The sequence below is a fragment of the Aedes aegypti genome, chromosome 3 (assembly GCF_002204515.2).
Source record: "Aedes aegypti strain LVP_AGWG chromosome 3, AaegL5.0 Primary Assembly, whole genome shotgun sequence".
NCBI lineage: Eukaryota > Metazoa > Arthropoda > Insecta > Diptera > Culicidae > Aedes > Aedes aegypti.
Window position 1 is genome coordinate 297,644,645 of NC_035109.1, and position 22,293 is coordinate 297,666,937.

A 22,293-nucleotide genomic window follows, 5' to 3' on the forward strand; every position below is an offset into this window, starting at 1 on the left:
AGTTACAGTTTTGGTTTTGTAGGGTAAACATTTTATCCGTCGTTGGACGTCCCTTTCAGAAACCAGCTTGGTATTCATCGATTAAAGACTCTCAATTCACGCGGCTTCAGCCTGTTAAATGGACATGATTTTGTACGCCGAGTTGAGGAGCTTTTTTCCTCTTTCTGGAATTACGTCCCAAAAGGCGACAAAGCCTGCTTCTCAGCTAAGTGTTCTTATAAACACTTCCAGAGTTATTAGCTTTGTTTGCCAATTAATCATTTTTGTATGTGCCAGGCACGAAGAAACTCTATGCCCAGGGAAGTCAAGAAAATGTCCATTACGAAAAGATTCTCGACCGGCGCGATTCGCACCTACGCCCCTCAGCTTTGTCTTATTGAATAGCTGCGCGTTTACTGCTACGGTCATCTAGGCCCCAAGGAGAAGCTTTATTTCTTTGAAATTGGCATATTTACTCCATTCGATGACTTTTCTTGGAAATTCTACAAATGAGACCATCCAACAAACTAGTATGCAGTTGTCCTTTTTCCTATATCTTTAAAATGATACAGCGAAGGAGTTTGTGCAGCTGCTCACTTCCATGTTTAAGAAAATCGACCGGGAGCTCGTCCTTTCTAGCAGCCTTATTGTTCATCCGGTTTATATATTGATCGTCAAAATGTCACTGATGCTGTTATCAAAGTATACTGTTAACAAACGATTTCCCTCAACTAAACTTTCTTTAATGTAAGATGAATTTCAAATATTTCTTACGTAGACCATGCAAACTTGTGTAGGATCGGGCCCCATTTCTTTACTCCAGAGATTCCTCCAGAGATGCCTACAGGGATTCCTTCAGAAAATTATCGAAATTCTTACAGGAATATTTACAGAGACTGCTCAAGGCCTCTAGAGATTTTTGCAGAAAATTATTTAACAATTTCTTTAGAGATTAAATCCCTACATATGATCCTTCAAAAATGTTCAAAGGATTTTTTTAGGAATCCCTACAAACAGTCCTGCAATTGACTTCAATTGACATTTCTGGAGGAAACTCTTGGAGAATCCATTGATAAATCCGTAAAGTAATTCCTAGTAGAATCCATAGAGGTGGCAAGTATCCTTGGAGAAATCCATCCAAATTTCTAGAGAAATCCTTGGAGTAATCCTTGGAGTAGTTCCTGAAGAAATCCTTGGAACATCTCGGCAAAAATCTGTAAAGAAGTTTTCCTGAAAAAATCCTTGGAGGAGTCTTTTGCAGAATTTCTGGAGGAATTTTTAAAAGAAAACCTTGAGAAATCCCTCCAAGAATCTCTGTAAGAATCTCTGGAGTAATCTGTACAGGATTTATTGGATAAATTCCAGGAGGCATTCCAGCGAAGATTTTACTGGAGGAGTGATTAGAAGCATCCCTATAGGAATTCCTTAGGAGCCTTCTTGCGAAAGAGGAATCCCTGTAGAATCCCTAGAAGAACTTCTGATAGAATTTCTGGATGAATTACTGAAGGTATTCCGATAGGAATAAATCTAAGAAAGGTGGTTGCGATCTAAAGCTTATCATGGAGGAGTATTAGGAAGAAAATTCTGAACATACTACTACTGAAACTACTAAAGCATGGGAAATACCAAGTAACCTGCCAGATTTTGTTTTTAATTTTGAGTCAATTACTGGTAGAATCCAAGAGAGAATTTCTAAACGGGTTCCTGAAGGAATACCCAAAAAAAAATCCTGGAGGAATTAAAAAAATAAAATAGTACTGTGTCAGGAATTAAAAAAAAAATTGAAAAAAAAATCATTGAACATGTTTGTACTAATTTAAAAAGAAATTTTTGAAAGTATTTTTGAAAGAATCTTGTGATAACTTCCTGTGGAAGAATTTAAGTCTATCAAGCTTATCATAATTTACCAACCATAACCAAAAACAAAAATTAAAATTTGAAAATAGTAAGAACGTTTTTCAATTAAATATTTTGGATAAAGATTCTTTACATTCTATGGCTTTCTTCTGGAATGCTTCATGGGTTTTATTTGGAAATTTTCTTTACCTAACTTAATATATTTTTCAGGAAACTACTTTCAAAAACTTTTATAAATATTCATTATTCAAGAAATGTCTCTGAATATTTCTCTATGAATTCCTCCAAGTTTTTATTTATTTCATAGTTATGAAATTTTTGGGGACTGTTTTCAGATGCTCATCCAACTTTGCATTGTTCAGTAGTTCTTCCAAATTATCCCTTAATAATTTCTGCAGGGATTTTTTTTCAGGAACTGAGTAGTGTTGGATCCGTTGAATCTGTTGCATGCTCCTTGTGGGCGAGCGTCGGAATCCGGATCCATTGTGTCCAGTTTGCGCTGCGCGGAAGAAAAAACGAAGTGTGCCGATGAAAAAAAAAAACAAACGCGTCAGTAGTGTTGGATCCATTGAATCTGTTGCATGCTCCTCGTGGGCGAGCGACGGAATCCGGATCCATTGTGTCCGGTTCGCGTTGCGCGGAAGAAAAACGAAATGCGCCAGTGAAAAACAAAAAAAAACGCGTCAGTAGAGTTTGATACGTTGAACCTGTTGTATGCTCCTGTCGAGCGAGCAACGAAATCAGTATCGTTTCTGGTTTGGATAATGCGGTCATTCGTGTATATGCTCACTTATTCATTTCGAATTATATATCTATCGTTTACCAAAACGAATCCTTTCCCATATCCAAACTCCCAGTGTTTTCTTGTGGAAGTGCAGAGGACTCCTCGGTTTCTGTAAAGCAAGTAACACGTCAACATTTCCCTCCCATTCCAAAATTGACCTGCATTCGGACGCAGCCGGCGCCGGTATTGTTTATTATAATAATAAGAGCACCAGTATTTACACATTGAGGATGATACTGATCCCGACTAGCGTCTGTTGGTTCCCTGTGTAAGTACAGCTGTTCTTGCAATAACGGAGTAGCAACTGCGGGCGGTCAATCATGCTCATGCTCATGCTCAGGGATTTTTTTCAGGAACTCTTTTAGATCCCTTCAAATCTTTCTCCAGAAACATATTGAGGACTTTCATAAAAAAACCTCCCGGGATTTCAGTTTTGACTAGTTGATTCGGCTAACGTTGTATTGCCATCCAGTAGGTCGTTTTATTACTCATAATATTTGCCAAATCCTTACAGATTTTTCCGGGTATTCCTCCAAAAACTCCGGTAAAAATTTCTACAAGGATTTTTCCAGAGAATTAACCAGAGATTCCTCCAAGAATTCTCCCAGAATTCCCTCTAGGGATTCTTCTATAAAATCCTACTGAGATTTCTTAATATTTTTTTCTATAGATTCCTCTTGGGATTACTCCTGGAATCTTTCCAAGTATTTCTCTAGGAATTTATATACGGATTTATCCCAAAATTTCTTCATAGAAGGAGTTTCTAGAAACATTCTGGAAGGAATTCCTGGAAGAATTCTTGGGATTATTTCTGATGAAATTCCTGGAAGAAATCATGATAGATATTCGGGAATAATTTCTAGAGGAATTCTTGGAAAGACCCCCGAAGGTATTTTTTGAGGCCCAGAACAATTATCTAGATAAACTTCTAGGTAAATCCCTGGAGTATTTGTAAAAATAGTTGTGTAGTTTTGAAGACCCTTAAAGTATTTCTTGTTGCGATTTTGCTGAAGCTATCTCTATGAGAATTGCTGAAGAAAACTCTTGAGGAATCCCTTTAGGAATTCGTGAAGTAAGTGTTTGTAGAATCCCAAAAGAAATTCCTTGTGGAATCCCTACAGGAGGAGAAACCCTTGGAGACATGTTTTCACGAATTCCTTTAGATATTTTTTCTGGAGGAATGCTTGAAGGAGTCTCTGGAAGAATTTCTGAAAAAATCTCTGGAGAAACATCATGAGAAATCGCTTGAAAATACCTAGAAGAATCTCTGGAGGAACTTCTGAAAAAGATTTGTTTCTTTAGCAACATCCTTAAAACTTCAGTCGTCGCGCTGTTGTATTTTGTACAACTCTGTTGAAAAAACCTCGCTTTTCGTTCACAACAGCAGCGTGGTGGTTCTGACGGTGGCAAACCGTGCGACGACTAGAAGGTTAATAGTAGAATAGGTTTTCACTATGGGATGATAACGTGTTTGACACACGTTTTTAAATTTCTTTGTAGTAATTTCCTTCATCGTCTTTGGGCCACCTTAAATCACCACCAAGGAAGCTAAAAATTTGACAGAGCACTATTTTTATGGTAAGGATAGTAAGAAAGATATGGGAGATTGGATTTCCAAACTTTTTTAAATCTTGAACCGCTTTAGCGTAGATCCTATTCTAAAGTTGTACCAAAAATATTTATTTCCATCTCCTTCGTTGCCACTCTGGATGCTATCTTTGTTAATTTTTAATGCAATGTCGATTAATGTATTGGTGGTATTACGCTATTAACATTTCGATATCGTTATACCAGCATGCAAATATCAATGTGGGTACGCAAAGTAGTCCAAGTTTCACACGACCAAACGGAACAGCTGTCAAATTCCACGAAGCACTTCTTGCATTAGGGGTCTTCTTTAGCCGAGTGGTTAGAGTCCGCGGCTACAAAGCAAAGCCATGCTGAAGGTGTCTAGGTTCGATTCCCGGTCGGTCCAGGATCTTTTCGTAATGGAAATTTCCTTGACTGCTTTAGGCATAGAGCATCATCGTACCTGTCAAACGATTTACGAATGCATAAATGGCAACTTAGGTAAAGAAAACTCTCAGTTAGTAACAGTGAAGCTGAGTAGCCGGCTCCGTCCCAGTGGGGACGTAACGCCAAGAAGAAGAAGAACTTCTTTCATTATTGGATAAAAGTTTCGTTAGAGGTTGATTTCGCTCGAATATAATCAGGCTTTTTCCATGCGTCAGGAACCGTTAACTGAACTCGTTTCTTAGTTGGGAATTTAAATTAAATCGTATTTATAATGCATAATCATTTTCGTCCATCGTAAAAGAATTAGAGGAGTTTAAGTCCTTCATGAATTTATGTAAAAGGTCTAAATTCAGAATGTCGTAAAAACAGAAGGACAAAGTGAAAAAAAGAAAACACAAATAATTGAACATTTAGTGTTAAGCCATTTTCTAATAAAATATTCAGTAATGCCTTTGAGGTCAAATATTGTGTCATTGTGGCGTGAAATTGCCATTCATTAACTATATAAATCCTGCCTTTCCTTCATTTTGTCGCATGAGGAATCTTTTTACGTACGAACCTGTAAGTGTGCAACGGATAATGACGACCATAATCATAGGTCCGATACCTAGAGCGTCGAACCGGTGATACTTACTTACATCATCCATTGTCTAACCAATAGAAGCGTAATGAACTTCAGCTGGAAATTAGGCATTCAACAATTAATTATGTGTAGTCTGTATAAGTGCCTATCTCTCTTAGTTCAATGATTGGTGTCTGGGTTGGCTGGGTGAGTTATTAAATCGCGCTTTGCCAATTGTGTTGAACGAAAATAATGAAATAATTGTAAAATAACCCTTTGATGCTACGCAGGGTGTGTCATTAGCAAAATGATGGTCTTTATTAACCAAAAGTTATTTCATGCACTATAGCATTGTTTGGAGAGTTTGTATTCGTATTTGAATCTTACATCCACTGTTTGAGTGTATAAGTTGATGTTATGTGCAACAATTCCAAGAAAGATGCATCATGACCTGACCCACTGTCTTAATCCTACAAGAAATGCATAAGTAGCTTTGTTACGCGCTTAACATACTATACACCAATCAGACACGTCCGACACTGATAACGCTATCTCTGCAACATGCATGACAGCTTCTTCGCTCCGCATATTCCGACGATGTAATAATGCTAGAGCTTCGAGTTACCTACGGCCTGTCACACAGTGGTTCAACTTTTCAAAAACATCGCAAAACCTCAAAGTCCAAGCTTGGTTTAAGTTGTGAAACAAACGAAAAACCGAACTTAGTACTATACCATTTAATTCCACTAGAGTTTTTATTTCTTTGAGAATCCTGTATTAAATTTAATAAGCTAATGTTTGTGATAATCTTTCGCGTGTATAAAATTCATGCTCAGGACTGTACAATTCCGTGAGATTGTGTCTGGCCTTTATCTTGTTGAAAACAACATTTGTCCGAACATGATATAAATTCATTGTGCTTTTCGAACCCGATACAAATATTGTCCACTTGATAGAAAATAAAGTTATTGGCGAGATCTGTATAAAATTAAGCATTTTTTCAATGGAATATTTTCAATCATACAAGAAATCAAACAAATATTGAGAGATAAAAAAACAATATTAATCTTAATATTAATATTAATCTTAGAATAGCTCAAAATATAATAAGCGGCCGTACGTTGGGCAGTCCTGGTTTAAGTTGGAGAACAAATGAAAACTCTAATTTAGTACTATATCATTTTACTCCATTAGAGTTTGTATCCTTTGACAGATACACGTATTTCGACCTCAACTGTAAGGCCGTCTTCAGTGTCGTGTACTAAGTCGAGTCTAGTACACGACACTGAAGACTGCCTTACAGTTGTGGTCGCGAAATACGCGTATCTGACAAAGGATACAAACTCTAGCAAACTTAAGCTCGTCGTTTACCAAGCCAAATTCTGTAATTCAATACTTTCCCATTTTCCAAGCTCTCAGTGTATTCTCATTGAAGTGCAGAGGACTCAACGGCTACCTTAAAGCGAGTATCACGTATATCTTGTTTAAATGTCATTTAAAGACTATGGAATTGATTATAGAAGATTTTGTTTTGTATTCTTTTCAATAATCCCTAAAGAATGGTGACCACGCCCAAAAAAAACTTCAACCCTTTATCATGCTGTACAACACTCCTCAGTATCCAAAAGTGTAAAATATTAGGAATGCGCAGTTCTTGCCATGACTTTTTATAGCTGGACCACTGTGTACCGCCGGCGTGTATGTCATGCCATGCCATTCGTGATCAGTTGTACTTGATGCATTTATCGCTTGCTTGTTGTACTTACATTCATGCGTCTAGCTCTAGTAGCTGCAAAGCCGCACTCCTCCTACAAAGAAGAAACGAAAGTGAATAACAACAGCGATGATTGTGCCCGATAAGAGTGCCACTGGCTGCCTCATCAGCCATTGCTACTACTAACTGAATCCAAAATAACACAATGATGTAATAGTTGTTGTTATTTTTAGCGATTCCGCCGCTATTTGCCGCATAGTAGAAAATGATATGGATGGCATAAATGCATACACTCGGATCCGAAATGGAGGGCAAAAGTTCATAAATAAAACATCCCACATGTTTGTTACTCATAAAGGGGGTATACGATACCACATCATTATCATTTCGAATCCGATGGGAAATTGTGTTACTCATTGCCATGATACTCATTGAAATGATCACTACATAGTAATGCCTAGTATGGTTGAAAACGACTTTATCTAAATAATAATTATTATTCTGCTTTTGATTCTTTTACAGGAAATGGTTCACGCAAAGGACCCTCCAGCACATTATCTCACCAAGCTACGAACCTACCTGGATCCGAAAGCTTCACGAAGTCATCGAGTAAGTTTGTTCTTCCTTGTTAACACTTTATATTGTTTTATTAGTATCGATCTATCTAAGTGTTCTGTGTTAGGTACCACTATTATGCTAATTTGATGAAACTTACTCAAGCTATTACTAAGACCTGACGTTATGTTTCTAACTAACGATAATTCAGCTAATCAATTAGAATTAGAAATTCTCGAATATGACTAAGAATACCGCAATTTCTGGTTGATAATCTCATTATCAAATAGGGTTATTGATGTGATTGGCTACCGCTTTTGCTTCATAAGCAGAAGGTCATGGGTTCAATCCCAGGCCCATATATTTCCTTGTACTTTGTAGTTGTATATCTCTCACTTGCTTCTATCTTCCAATCTTAATCTATCACACTCAAACTTTAGAGGTCTCCAAGCAAACTGCCCCGAATACCAACGCACAATCAATCTTTCACAAGTCGATTTCCTCAGAATGAAAACGTATCGATGTTTGTTTGACGTCAATGAAATATCGGTCAACGTCAGTCCAACAAGGAAGTGGATGATTTGTAGCAATTATGTTTATATTTGAATTCTCACAGCAAACAAAAGCAATGTTGTGACAGTTCTCACAGCAAACAAAGAAAATTTTGTCAACATTGCACTACTACGCAGGTAACTAGAATGATCTATAGAGCGCTGCATATGACGAGCCTAACCTCACTTATTTGACAGCTGCTGGTCCTGTTGTTTACGTTTCGTTTTTTCCATCATTTTTTCATCTTCGCATTTCTATCACCAGCATGATGATGGTAACGATTTTCCACGGTAGGAAGATAGAATAATACGATCCGTGGGTATCTGCAGTGGATTTGACCTCTCAACGCAGCAAACTTTCACGAAATTAAGAATGATTCGAAAAAAGTACTAAGTCCAAACTGTAAACAACAGTACCAGTACCTGTCAAAATTGATGCGTGACGTCACAGTGCAGTGGAGTATTCGTTCATAGCAAACGCTAGAACCAGAGACACGGTGCTCCCCTGATCCTTATTATCAGAAAAAAATCTCCATCAAATCTGTGCTCACCAGTCGTTTGCTATAGCTAAGCTGAATGTCTGGGCAAAATTTCAAAAAAATCGTAGGGCCCGTTTTGAAGTTACGCTTTTTTTTATTGTGTAAGTCCACAAATTCAAAGGAAATCTGAGATATTTCAACGGATTTTTATTGGCCGTGATTATCAGAAAAAATAAACCATCAAAGTTTGGTGCAAAGTAAGTGTTTTTAGTTATTTGTAACCTCTGGGCAAAGTTTTGAATAAGAAAATCGCCGAAATTTTGAGTTACGCCCTTTTGAAGTGTAACTATTAAAATCACCAATTTCAAATAGATTATTTAGGCCAGGCCTGCCCAACCTTTTTGGCTCTCTTTCGACATAAATGGTTGGTGCGTTCGCAAGAACAAACCAATATGAACAAAATTAGTCTCAAATGAAAGCTTTGTAGTATATCTGTGTAATCCATGCTGAAAATTTTAAATTTATATCAAACTTTTCACTAGCGATGCAAGCAAAGGGAAAAATCAGTCCGGCCCGCGGGATCATTTTTTGGACTTAATTGCATCGCTAGTGAAGAGTTTAACATAATTTTCAAATTTTCAGCATGGACTAGACAGATATACTACAAAGCTTTCATTTGAGACTAATTTTGTTTATATTGGTTTGTTCTTGCGAACGCACCAACCATTTATGTCGAAAATGAGCCAAAAAGGTTGGGCAGGCCTGATTTAGGCACTCTAATACCGGTATGCATGTTCAAATGTTTTCAATGACACATTGCACTCACATGCCGTCAAAATTTTTCAAAATAGACCGATTTTTATAGGCGCAAGCGATGTAAGGCATTACGGAGCCAATTTTATATTATTATTATTAGTCATAAAATATTGTTATTACCAAACTAGCTGCTTCCGGCTATTCTGGCTAACTTTGTACTGCCCTAGAACTTAAACCTCAATTGCTGAGTAATGCACTATTGGCCAAATTGTGGCACTCTAGACCACTATCAATACTTTTGTGATCATTTGTAGCATACATTACAACATTTTGATTTTTAACAAATCTAGAAATACCCGGTCTTTTCGATCTCACAAACACGTAAGAGTCCTGGATCCTGCAATACAATAATGAAATAATTATATAAATGAATCAACACATTCTCAAGCCAACTCGTGAAGAGTAAGCATCAATACTTGAAATACGTTTATGAAAAGAAGAAATATTCGGCATTGTTTGGATTTATTGATTTTAAAATCATAACACTTGCAGAGCTTAATTTCACATGCCTTCATTGGCGTAGGAACAGGGGGGCCAGGGAGGCCTGGCCCCCTCCAGAATCATCCAGGTCCACCCCCCCCCCCCAGAATTTTTGACGATAGTGAAAATAAAAATAAAAAAATAAATAAATTTTACATAGGGTCGATGTACCAATAGCCGCATAGCTAAGAACAAATATTCGTATAAAATCAAAAAATAAAGCCTACGGAATTATTTTTAGATCATCTGACAGCTTTTTATCTTGGCTTTGTGGAAAAATTATGAAACATAAGAAAACTCATGTTTTTGTATTTATTATCGCCTGTGCCACTATAGGAACACAGGTGCCTATAGTAGCACTATTCCTAATTTCTGTTCCTATAGTAGCACTAGCCTCACGGAATAGGCAAAACACAAATCAAAACCGTATTTTTACAAAATTTTTATATTTTTCCTTTGAAGTGTGGATCAAAAGCGTTCGATTGATGTAAAAAAGTTCCTAATTTATCAACTATTTTGTTTAATAACAAATTAGTTTCTCTTAGTAGTGCTACTATAGGAACAATAGGTTAACTATAGGTGCAAGGGAGCTAAAATTTTAAGCAAAACTATTTATTTCGATCATTTTTTGAACAAAATCGAGCTGTGTGTCAATGGTACTTAGATAAATAGCTACTGATCTTTATGTCAAAAATTATTTTGCTACGATTACCAGCGAAACGGCCGTAAAAAACCACTAGTGCGACTATAGGGGACCGTCCACTAAGGGAACACCGACCCTATAGCAAAACTTTTTGAATCAATGTACATGACTCTTGTTTATCACAAAAATCTTTTCAGTAGTTATGATATTTTATGTTGTACAATCCTGAGAAAACCTCGCTTGTATTACACAGCATCAGCGTGGCGGTTCTGACCACCAAAACCAAAACCAAACCAAAAATTCGTACGCTCATTTGAATTCAAATCACATAAAAATGGAAACCTCTAATTTTGAGCCAAAAATATTAAGATTTTAAGGTGGCTCTAGCGACTTCAAGGTGAATTTTCAAGTTATGAAATATAACCTTCAGTGAAGTCTTTATAACTTTATTATTTTTCAACCAATTTTGAAACTTTTAGCATCATTCTTTTCAAAATTTAATTTACGAAAAGTTTGCGGAATTTGTCTAAAATTAAAACTAGTCTTACTTAGAAGTAGTTTCCTCCAAGTTTTTCCTCTATTGTCTAAAAAATCACTTTTGTTTGACTATAATCTTTTAAAACCCTTACCGATTCTTAATATTTTTTCATGCTCTTGCCTCGATACAAATGTGTAATCATAAGTATGAAACAAACTCACCAGTTGATCATCCATCCTCGATTGACCTCGAAAATCCTTTCGCAATCGCACAACGCGAACCGGACACGATTAACCTTGATTCCATCGGACCACACACTCTCTCTATTCTTCTTTGATTTTGAAATCAGGAACAAATTTGTCTTCAAATAATGAATTTGCATTTGAAAAAAATTAAAAAAAAAAAACTGAATTTTGTAGCAAAAACCAAAGTCCCTTACAAAAAAGTATTGGAGCCAGTGATGCATTTGAACGCGTTCATTTCGCGTATCAATTTGTTGAACGCAGCGATCAAGTAGGCTTGAACATTGAGCAGTTCAAAAATATGAACCCGTGCGAGCCAAAAATTGAACCCAAATGACTTTGACTGATACACGACAAAAATCTAAGTCAAAGTTATGTTTAGGTATTTAAAACACCTAGGGCAGTATGATTTTTCTGTTCATGAAAATATTAGACGATTAATTCATTCATTTCTCACTTAAGAGCTCCGAGCAAAATTGTGAACTGAACGGGCCGTTCTTGAGCAGCGGCTGGCTCTTGCTCGGAAGTTCATTGTCTACTGCGTTCTCGTGCAAATTTGGCTCGGGCTCCGTTCACTTTTGGCTCGCGTTCAGTTCAAAAAGCATCACTGATTGGAGCGATTAATATTTTTTATATGAGTCCAAATGTAAAAAACCGCCATTTTTATCTTTCAATAGGGTATATTATGATCGTTTCAGTATGATAAAAAGTGATGTAAATAGATGCATACATTTTTGAATCCTATTTTCTATTTCCTCCTATTATCTTTGAGCATGGAAAAAACGAGAGCAATAAATATCACCGGTAGGTTTAGGGCTTAGCACAAGGAGCATTTAGTAACTAATATAAAATAAAACCAATCCAACTAGTGGATCACAACAGAATTGTAACAGATTTTGTTACTCAGTAAGCACATTTTTCTAACAAAATTAGGTTAGTAGTTAAAATAACAAAAATCACGACAAAACTTCCACTAAAATAAACAAAATGACAACAAAATGTGTTAATGTGACATCGCAGTCTAGATCACAATTACTGCAGAATAAGTGATCACATGGTAATAGGGTAACGACTGTTTATTTTGTTCTCAAACGCTAACAGTTGGCGCCACCGGCAAACAACCTTTCGAACATTCAGTTTCTCTTACCGGCCGCCGAGCGGCGACACTGATGTTTGTATTCCACTCACTGATCGCGCTACGTTGGATTCTAAAATTTCTCAAACTTTCAACACAAGCGCATGGAAGAATGGTAGTCGGAGAACTGTCAAAACGTAAGGAAAATAATAAAAATCGTAAATTGCTTGCAATTAGGAAACTGAATCAAAAAAATAGTGATTAGAAATCAAGTGTAAAGTTAATACATTACTTTTTGTGTTTAGTTCATCTTCCGTGGTGCTTTCTTTGCTTCAGGATTTCGTTTCTACTACCATTGAAAAAGAGCCATCTATTACCTTTTCAGTTTTGAATATCGCCCTATTATCCAAGCTATTAATGTTTTTCAGTGACCAACACACAGTTTCAATCCATCTGCAGCACTATCAAGAGTATCGTACTGATTAACCGCCATTTTATTTACTTAATTTAAGATTAAACTTAACCCATTAGTGGTATCCATAGTCTATCGCCATCAATGCACTGATGTTGATATGAAATTAAATAATCCAAATTGTATCGCAGTCGGCCTATACAAATCAGCAAATTTTAAGCGTTGATAGTGACAGCGAGAAACTCTATGGGGCTCTGCATTGTTTTGATTTTGATTAGGATTTTGACGTTTACTGGCCTTGTTGTTTACTAATTCCATGGCAGAGTGAAAGAGAGAGGATGAATTTCGTGCAGAGTCCCATTCTTAATGGACCGATGCATGAGTGCACTAATTTGACGTTTGAGCGGGGCCGAATTCACTCGTTGTCATGGTCACGTAAATAACACGGCACGTCAGATAGTGAACTCGTGCATTGGTCCATCCTTCAAAAATTCTGCATGAACTTTTGAAGCCAACAAATGAAAATACCGTTTTGATTCATATATATTCCGAACACTTAAGGCCAACAGTGACTTCAAATGCACCTGATAGTAATAAATTAGTTGATATTTGTGAAAATTTTAATTTTTTTGTAGGGTCCAACTGTAAGCAGTTGGGTGTGCCGATAAACATAAACATACATATATTTGAACTTGTTTAGTATTGTTTTTACGTAAAAGTATGGAAAAAATTGATTCAAATGCCAAACGCTGTGCTTATTCTGTCTTATATTCCGAACATCTTGATTCAAATTCCAAACAGCACGAATAAGTCATATTCAAATGGATAATTTTGCTAACAAATTTATTTGAGCTAGTTTTTCTGACCTCGAACTACAGAATCAATACTACTCCCGAGGTATAAAATAAATTGGAAGACGTAAAATTGAATTGCAAGCGATTGTCATTTTCAGCTAATTTGATGACATATTTCAGCGAAACATTTCAACGAAATCGCCATACAAAAACAGAGTGTTTGGAATATAGGATGTTCGGTATTTGAGACAAAACGATAGTTTGTTTCAAATTAGTAATGAATAAAAAATTCAATAAAATTAATATTAATTGATCACTACGGGTAGACCCCCAAGTCCTTCAGGATCATTCAGTATTCATACTAAACTTTAGTGCATCAAAAGACGTTACCCACGGACCACAAATTGAGCATAACTGCATTAAGCAGATATCAGGCCCAAATTGGTTTTCTAATGTCAAAATAAAAAAAAATCACAAAAAATGTCTGTAGGATGTACTAGTAATGCAAATCAAAACGAACATGTAAAACCAACTTTGGATATGATCTCCAGATAATTCTTGGTAACAACTTAGAAACCACACATTTTCATTTTCATTAAATATTATAACATTTGATTTATTATATAGTGTGACACCATTTAATGCTGCCGAAGCAGTTCTCCTCCATAATACATCATATCATTCAATTCATGTTCAATAGACGTAAATATCCTTCAATCAAATACAAACAACAACATATTTTCGACGAGTAAATCAATCCCTTTGATTGTAAATTACACTATAAACATAAACTGTACTGTTGCACGCAGAGTATGTGCTCCACATTTGGCATTAATCTTCATTGATTTCATGGATTCAAATGGAGCGAAATGAAATCCGGGCTACACCCGACCGTCAAATGTGAGCACTATCCTTCCTCCATACAAGATTGATTGCACACTGACACACTACTGGTCGGTCAGTGCAAATCAATCCCGAGTGTGCTAAATTGCGACCAACCCGCATCCTGTGCGTTTATTGAGATTTAGATCACGCTGCAACAACAGATCGTCCGTGGTTATTGATACCAAGCTGTATGTATTTTGATCGCTGTCGATTTCGATGCAGCGAGAATTCTGTTACCATATATCAGCAATTGGTAACGGTTGGTGTTTTATTACATGACAAATGGACCGGCTGGAGCGCCAAAGTCCAGCGTCCGATCATGGCCGTGCATCATTGATCTTGAGGAATGGTAATCGGATCGGATGGGATTGTATCACTACATTGGAAACGTGATGAGAGGCACCTTGCTGGATGGATCAAATGAATCGTATTAGTGCTAGGTACCTCGTTAAACTGGTTTTGTTCCAGATGGTGAAGACATGTGAGAATAATACATTCTTCCTCTCGTTAATCGTGCTTATTATTTATGTGAAAGTTTTTTGGAATGGTATATCAGATACAAAACTGCGCAGATGAGAACTCAGTATGTTCATGATACCTTCTTAAAAAAATTAAGATGGGCTCAAATTATTTCATGTTGAATGCTCAAAACTAAAATAATCTTAATATGACATGTTTTTAAGGACAACAACATCAAATCTCATCCAAAAAATCTCAATCTGAATAATTCTGAAACTCCGATTTCACCCTGTAACATTCAACAAATCTCTCTTCGAAATTTACTTTCGAACTAGAATCTACAAGTTTAGAAAGTTTACAGTCATGCATCATCAACTGTTTGAATTTTCCTTTGAAACTCAAGTACAGAAAACAAATAAAATTTTCCCTTATTAATTCCAATGCAAATTTCAATCCTATTCTTAACATCGTTGATTTAATCAATTATTCTAAATACAGGGTGTCTACTACCTGGAAAAACCTGGAAAACCTGGTATTATCAGGGAATTTTATTCAACCTGGAAAAAACCTGGAATTTCTCAGGGAATTTGAATTACAATCAGGGGAAATATTTTGAGGCAGTAATTCATGGTAGAATATGTTCAGTTCAAAAGATTTTTGCGTCAAAATCCAGAGATTACCATTACTTTCCAGAATACTCTTTGCAAAAAAAAAAATTAGCTACGCCGCTATCATAACGTTACTTAAGTTATTCAGTGAGGATCTTTTCAGATATGGAACTTTATCGCCTTATCTAAACATCAAATATCTTCAGGGTTTTTTTTCAGATACTTGGTCTCTATTTTATTCAAATCTTTAATAAGTCTCTATTTATGATGAAAGGTCCCTATTTTAACCAATATGGTCTCTAAAGGATCTTTTTCCCTATCTTGCTTGTAGTGAATTTTGATGCAATATTCTATAAGGCCTCGAGAAACTTTCAAAGCCTGTTACGAGACTATTCAACTAATTCTTTCAGAAATTCTTTACATATTTCTAGAGAAAATGTTCCAAGAATTTTCTTTTTGTTTTCTCCAGATATTTCATCTGGAATACTTCCAGGGACTAATGCAGGATCCTCTCTAGGAATTCTTCAAGAGATTCCTCTACCAATTCTACCAGCAATTTTTCAAAGGATGCTTAAGGGAATGTCACTAGAATTTGATTCAGGACATCCTCGAGCAATTCAACGTTACTACCTCTAGTCATTTCCTTAGAGATTACTTCAATTATTTTTTCCAAAGACTATTCTAGGACTTCCTCGAGATATTTTTTCAATAATTCTTCAACTGAATTTTTCAGGTTTTTTTTAAGAATTTCTACATCATTATGTCCACATTCACTCCAAAGAATTGTTACAAAAAATCATCGAGTAATTAATCAGTAAATCTATTAGAAACATTTCATATTCGACCTGTATTTCGTGGTTCAGTTACTCTTATTTATTTTTGGAATTTCCTCTGCATTTCAACCAAGGATTACAGTTGTCCCAAACATTCCTCAATGAATCAAAAAAAAAATACCATAGAATTCTCAAAAGTTCATCTAAGATTCCACATAAGTTACTACCCGAGCAGAAGAAAATAACTACTGAATACCAAATTGAGGTATTCCATACCAGACAATTTCCAATACTTACAACCTGAATGAGGTATGAATGAGCCCTGCATAAGAGGTAAAATACCTCAAATAATACCTTCTGCATATTCTACAAATACCAAGCTGATAACTAGATCAGGTATAGTAATACCTAAATAATACTTCATGGATTTTCATATAAAAATGAACTTTTTCAATACTAGTTCAATACCTCCAGCAGTCCTCAATACCTGTCGAATACCAAAATGAAGTATTTTTAATTGTTTTAAACATTCTTTTCAAATACCATTGTAATACCAAAATGAGGTATTGATAACTGAACAATACCTAATTTTGGTATGATACCAAAATATGGTATGCATAAGCTATTGGGGAGTTATTTGTTCCTGCTCGGGTACTACAACTATTTTTCCAAGAAATCCTTCGATCATTCCTACCAATTTCTTAGCGATTTCGTTTTTCAAGGAGTTGCTTCACAGAGATTCAATATTGAACTGTTTTTTTTTTTTTTTTCAATAATTTTAGTATAATTATTCTTAAGTTTTGTCAAGAGTTTCTCTAAAAATCCTTATTTATCAAGAATGACTTAAGAACTTGCACAAGTTTTTTCAGAGGTTACTCTAATATTTGCTTTGGAAATTCGTCACGGAAAACTTATGGAAGAATGCTGGGCAATATCTGTGAAAACTTCATTCAGAAATCTCTTAATTTTACACGAGGAGTTACTGATACTAGAATTTCCTGGATTTCTTGTTACTGTAATTTCCAAAGAAATCTTAGAAGCTATCTCTGGAGTAATTTCTCAAGATATCCTTAGAGAAATTCGTAGTCAAAATCTTAAAGAAATTCTGAAGGACAATTATGTAGGAAATCCTGAGAAATCCCTGAAGGCATTTCAGGTTGAATATTGCAACATGTTTAAAACGGGAGCCTTGGACGATGTTCTAGGAAACCGATGGAAAATCACCGAAAAAAAACCTTGAGGACTAGAGATTTTCTTGAAAAATATCTGAAATTATATGAAGTAATTCCTGATGGAATCTTCGAAGTAATTCCTGTGATTTTTTTTTTGGAAAAATTCAGGTTGTTATTTAAGATATCCAAAATAAAATTCTTAACTCTTCAATGAATGTTCGAATCCTCTGAGCAGAATCTCAAATAGAGAAACTTAAAAGTAGATGGAGTACCGTATACCTTTTAATTCCGCTCCTAAAAGCTTATCTTTGACAGATACGCGTATTTCGACTACCAATTGCAGTCTTCTTCAGTGTCAGTTACTCGTACAAATGCCTGAGATTATTTCTGATGAAATTCCTTGAGAAAATCATTGAAAAAGCAGTAATTCAAACACTATTATTTGTCGTAATATCTCGAGGAAGTTCAAACAAAAAAATATTCTCAGGTCTGATTCCATAAAAAATCAAACTCTTTTCTCCTGGTTCCTGTTAGGTTTCGATTTGTTTTTTGATTATTGTTAGGTCTCTTTTTTCAAGCAAGAGGTTTCTGAATTTTCTATTTTCAAAACACTCAGTCCCTACCAGCCAGCTTCATGAACAATTTCTAAAATTATTGGAAAATATTCAATTACGGAAAAACAGATTCCAAATAAGTTATCTGGAATTTAAACAACTTCGAATTATTTTTTTACAATCATGATTCATTCAGAGCTCTTGAAAGTTTTCGAATGAAATGCAATCAATTAATCATTTACCGAAATTACCACATTTGTAAATGTTATAAAGGTCGGATTTGATTAAACGGGAACTTTATTATTCGTTTTCTGAACACGATGATAGACAGAACTTTTAAAAACAAAATTAAAAACACCATCATCTATCTATCTATCTATATAAATAAAAATGGAGTGCTGTTGTCTTCTTGAAGGGTTTCGACGTGTTCGTGTGACGGAAAAGTTTGGGGAAGTTTTCGGAAAATTTGGTAAACCGGGAGAGTACCAATATGTCATTTTGTATGGAAGGTTCCATGACATTTTACAACAGCCTACTTGATGGCAAGGCGAAGTTTGCCGGGACCACTAGTTGTTAAATACAATTCACGTGAATATTCGAATTAAGCTTCAATATTGTTAGCACATTGTTTTATAATGTCTAGAAGAGTGAATACACTTTACAACACTTTTTAAAATTGTCATTAGTTTGTTTTGGTCATTTAAAATTAGAGTATTTCTTGAACCTGGGACTAATTTATAAAACTTGGAAAAAACCTGGAAATATCAGGGAATTTCATTTCGGTAAACGAGTAGACACCCTGTAAATAGAACCGACAATTTTTGATCTGAATGAATATACCCTTATGAAGTGTACCAGAAAATGTGGGACGACCTTTTTCATCTTGTTAATTTGGTAGGCTCGGACCTGTGGGAATACTATATATTGAGTATGATTCAAGCCAAAACTGGACTCTTTTGGACCAATATATTATGTGTGTAACTGTTTTTCTTATATCTGACGTTACGTCCCAACTGGACAGAACCGCTCATCTCAGCTTGCCGTTCTTTTAGCACTTCCACAGTGCTTTCTTTGCCATTTAACCATTTTTAGGTGTAGGGGAACTGGGAGTAATATGCCCATAGGGGGCAAAACGCGCCACCCTAGATTTGGACGAACGTGGTTTAGAATACTTTTTTTCACCCTAGGTTATAGAAAATGGATTAAAATGCTACTCCTAATATATTTTTATGTGTTTTTCTCAAGAAAACCAAAAAAAAAAAAAAATATATATATATATATATATATATATATATATATATATATATATATATATATATATATACAGGGTGTTTGGTTCCATGTTTTTAATAATTTGAGGGTCGATAGGTCTCCATGAGATATGAAAAAGGGCCCATGGAACATAGGGTCGCAAATCACTGCTAAGTGAGTTATTCACGATTTTAAGATTTTCAACTTGTTCATCTTTGAAACCTCATATCTAATTAACTATGCGTCATACATTTAATCTCTGCGCATGAATCGAAAGCTTATGATCTAATCTATCTTAGTTTCTTGGACGTGATTTTTGTAGAAAATGATTCAAAGGCTCAAATTACGAAAAGTTTGCAAAAAGTGACGGAAAAATCAGCATTTTTCGACGTATTTTCATGAATTTTATTAAAATTATCGTAATTAATGTTAAAAAAGTTCTTCTACAAAATATGCATTAACTTGTTAGCTACCAAAGTGTCTTTGGGAGCAAAAGTGTATCTCTTGTAGATTCGTCACAATATCATGTTGAAAATTGTGCTTCAAATAGCAAAAAAATCAAAAATATTACCGGCTTTTTACTCTATTCGTTCGTCCGTTCGTGTGTTGATGCCTCCGCGTGTGAATGAAGTGCTCGGAAACGACAGATGTCGGTCGTGCCGAAGCGAAGGGAAAATGAAATCGCTTCGCAACATGCGCCATTTTCTCTTCTCCTCGCGGCGTTTAGTTTGCAAACATTCGAATAAATTAGATTTAGTGCGGTCGCCGCACGACCATCGCAGTAGCGAAAGTGTGGTCATAAAGACTGATCCACGGTAAAAAATCAGCACGTTCGATTGAATAGATTGATCACTTGACTCAATTCAAAACACCAATCACCATGATTTGAAGAGTTTCAACTTTGGATTTGCTCTACTGTCTCTAGAACTAGACTCTGAAGTGAAAAGTCGTTGATTTTGAACATCATGTCTTTTGTATGAGAGCAATCATTGACAGCTCGTTGTAGAAAGTGATTGAGGTCAATTCAATTCCTTTCAACAGATGCGAGTTGGTGTCGAGGTAAGACACTAGACTTGCACTCCGAAGGTTGGTGGTTCAAATCTGGGTCAGGCGGAAATGTTTGTTTTAACTTTTTTTTATTTCAAATCAAAACATGCAACGTTGTATTCAAGTGCTGTTACCTTGATTTTGTCAAGATTCAACAGTAGTGCAAATCCAAGTGCAGAACTATTGATAGCATGGTGCTTATTTTTTACCGTGTCCTTTTAAATTCCTCGCACTAGTAGCTGAGCTACGGTGCAGAGCAGATGGGGGGTGCGCTTGCGCGTGTAGCGAGAACTCAATTTATGCATTTCTCGCCTATGACGTTGAACTTTTGATGCATTTTGAAGGGTTTTAGGTCGTCTATTAATTACATAGAGGTGGACAAGGGAGAGTAGAATTTATGACGTGCCATTCACGCCATTCTAAAAGTACAACACTACCAAGTAAACCTCGCCCGTGATACAAAGCACGAGCGAGGTGAATTCTTAGGTTCAATAAAGTAATTTACGTATCGCACTAATGCTCAGCGTAAACTGTTGGAGCAGCAGGATGAAATATCTCACAAAATTAGTGACCGTCTATCCTACTACAGCTTGGTTTTCTGTATAAGGTTGCTTACAAATTATGTTCAATAGATCAATAATCTCTCAGTTAACTATTTTTATAAAATAAAATAATAGACCTACATGTAATATTTCATATAATTTGCAGTGTCGTATCCAGAAAATTGCTCAGGGGAGACGAACGACGCAAAAAAGTGGATATTTTTACAAAAATTGGGATGGCTTAAGACGGTTCAACCAAATCATTATGTTTTTGTTTTATCCTGAAAAATAATAGAATAACTGCATAAAATTAAGATTTTTTTTTTTTAATTGAGACTTTGGCAGTTTAATAGGTACTTTGTGCAGTCACAACAATTAAAAGTTACAATTTGTAAATCAGTACTTTTCTTTAAAAAAAGCCTTAAGCCTTGCAATGTTTGTAATACAAAATCAAATATATAAAAATACAACCGAATAATTGATCAAATTCCAACATTTTTACATTATTGAAACAATTTATGATAGATTGAACGAAAACGACACAATTATATCGAGTAGGTTGATGCGGTTCTTGTACAAGAATAATAAAATATAAATAAACCTTTTGTTATGCTCTTAATCAAACAGTAAACAGATCAGTATCCACATATTTGTAGTTCAAAATTTCATTTATTTTCTCTCTCTGTTGAGCTACTGAGCCTTATTTTTTTTTTTAATTTGAATTAAAAACCAAGAGAAGTATTAATTTTGAACGATAACATTTGAAATATTTGCAATTTGCTCTAATAGATGCTAAATTAGAAATCAAATTGAATATAATTTAACAATTGAATGTATTCAAATGAACTTAAAACAGTCACAGTCACAATTAGAAATTGAAGCTCTTTCCAAACTTTAGTCAAGTTTAAATCATTTGAAATTTGATTCATGGAACATATTTACGGCATAAATGTGTATGATTTTAAAACCCGGAAATATGAGAATCTGTCATTTTTTCAAACATAACTAGTTTCATGTTATTTAAAGCTCCCGCAGCAATTTACGGATGCTAATGGTCGTCACTATGGCAAGCCTGTAAAATTTCGTGAAGGAAAATATCCTTCATCATTTTAGTAACAGAGCCTCCGAATTGTCAACCCTCCGAGAGGGCGTAAGTGTAAACACGACAATTTTTTTGGGATGAACAATATTTCATTTATGGTATGTCTCACTATCAAGAACTTTGGTGATTACCAAAGCCTCTCACTAATTTGAATTTCAAAACCAAATGTTTAATTTTAAAAATAAAATTCAATTCACATTTTCAAAACTGAATAAGCCAATCATGCTTCTAAGAGCGTTTTTCGTATTTCAAGTAGTTTCACACCAAAATCTTACTCCAAAATCCACTAAGGTGGAGAGGGAGGGAGGGTTGACCCTCAAACACACCCCCTCCCACTGATCACTTGTTTCTGTTTTGTAGACAATATGATCTTAATTTTCTTTCTGACGTTATGTCCCAACTGTGACAGAGCCCTGCTCCTCAGCTAAGTATACATAGTTATTAACTGAAAGGTTTTCTCAGC

General features: G+C 35.5%; 1 protein-coding gene across 6 annotated transcripts in view; it reads left to right on the forward strand.

The window, feature by feature from the left end:
* LOC5571875 (formin-like protein CG32138) overlaps positions 1 to 22,293 on the forward strand; it is a 314,369-nt gene that overhangs the window by 205,101 nt on the left and 86,975 nt on the right. For all 6 annotated transcript variants that reach the window (XM_021853950.1, XM_021853953.1, XM_021853955.1 and 3 more), the window contains exon 4: positions 7,435 to 7,521. In XM_021853950.1, coding sequence (XP_021709642.1) covers positions 7,435 to 7,521 — 87 coding nt within the window. The remainder of the gene's footprint in view (positions 1 to 7,434; positions 7,522 to 22,293) is intronic.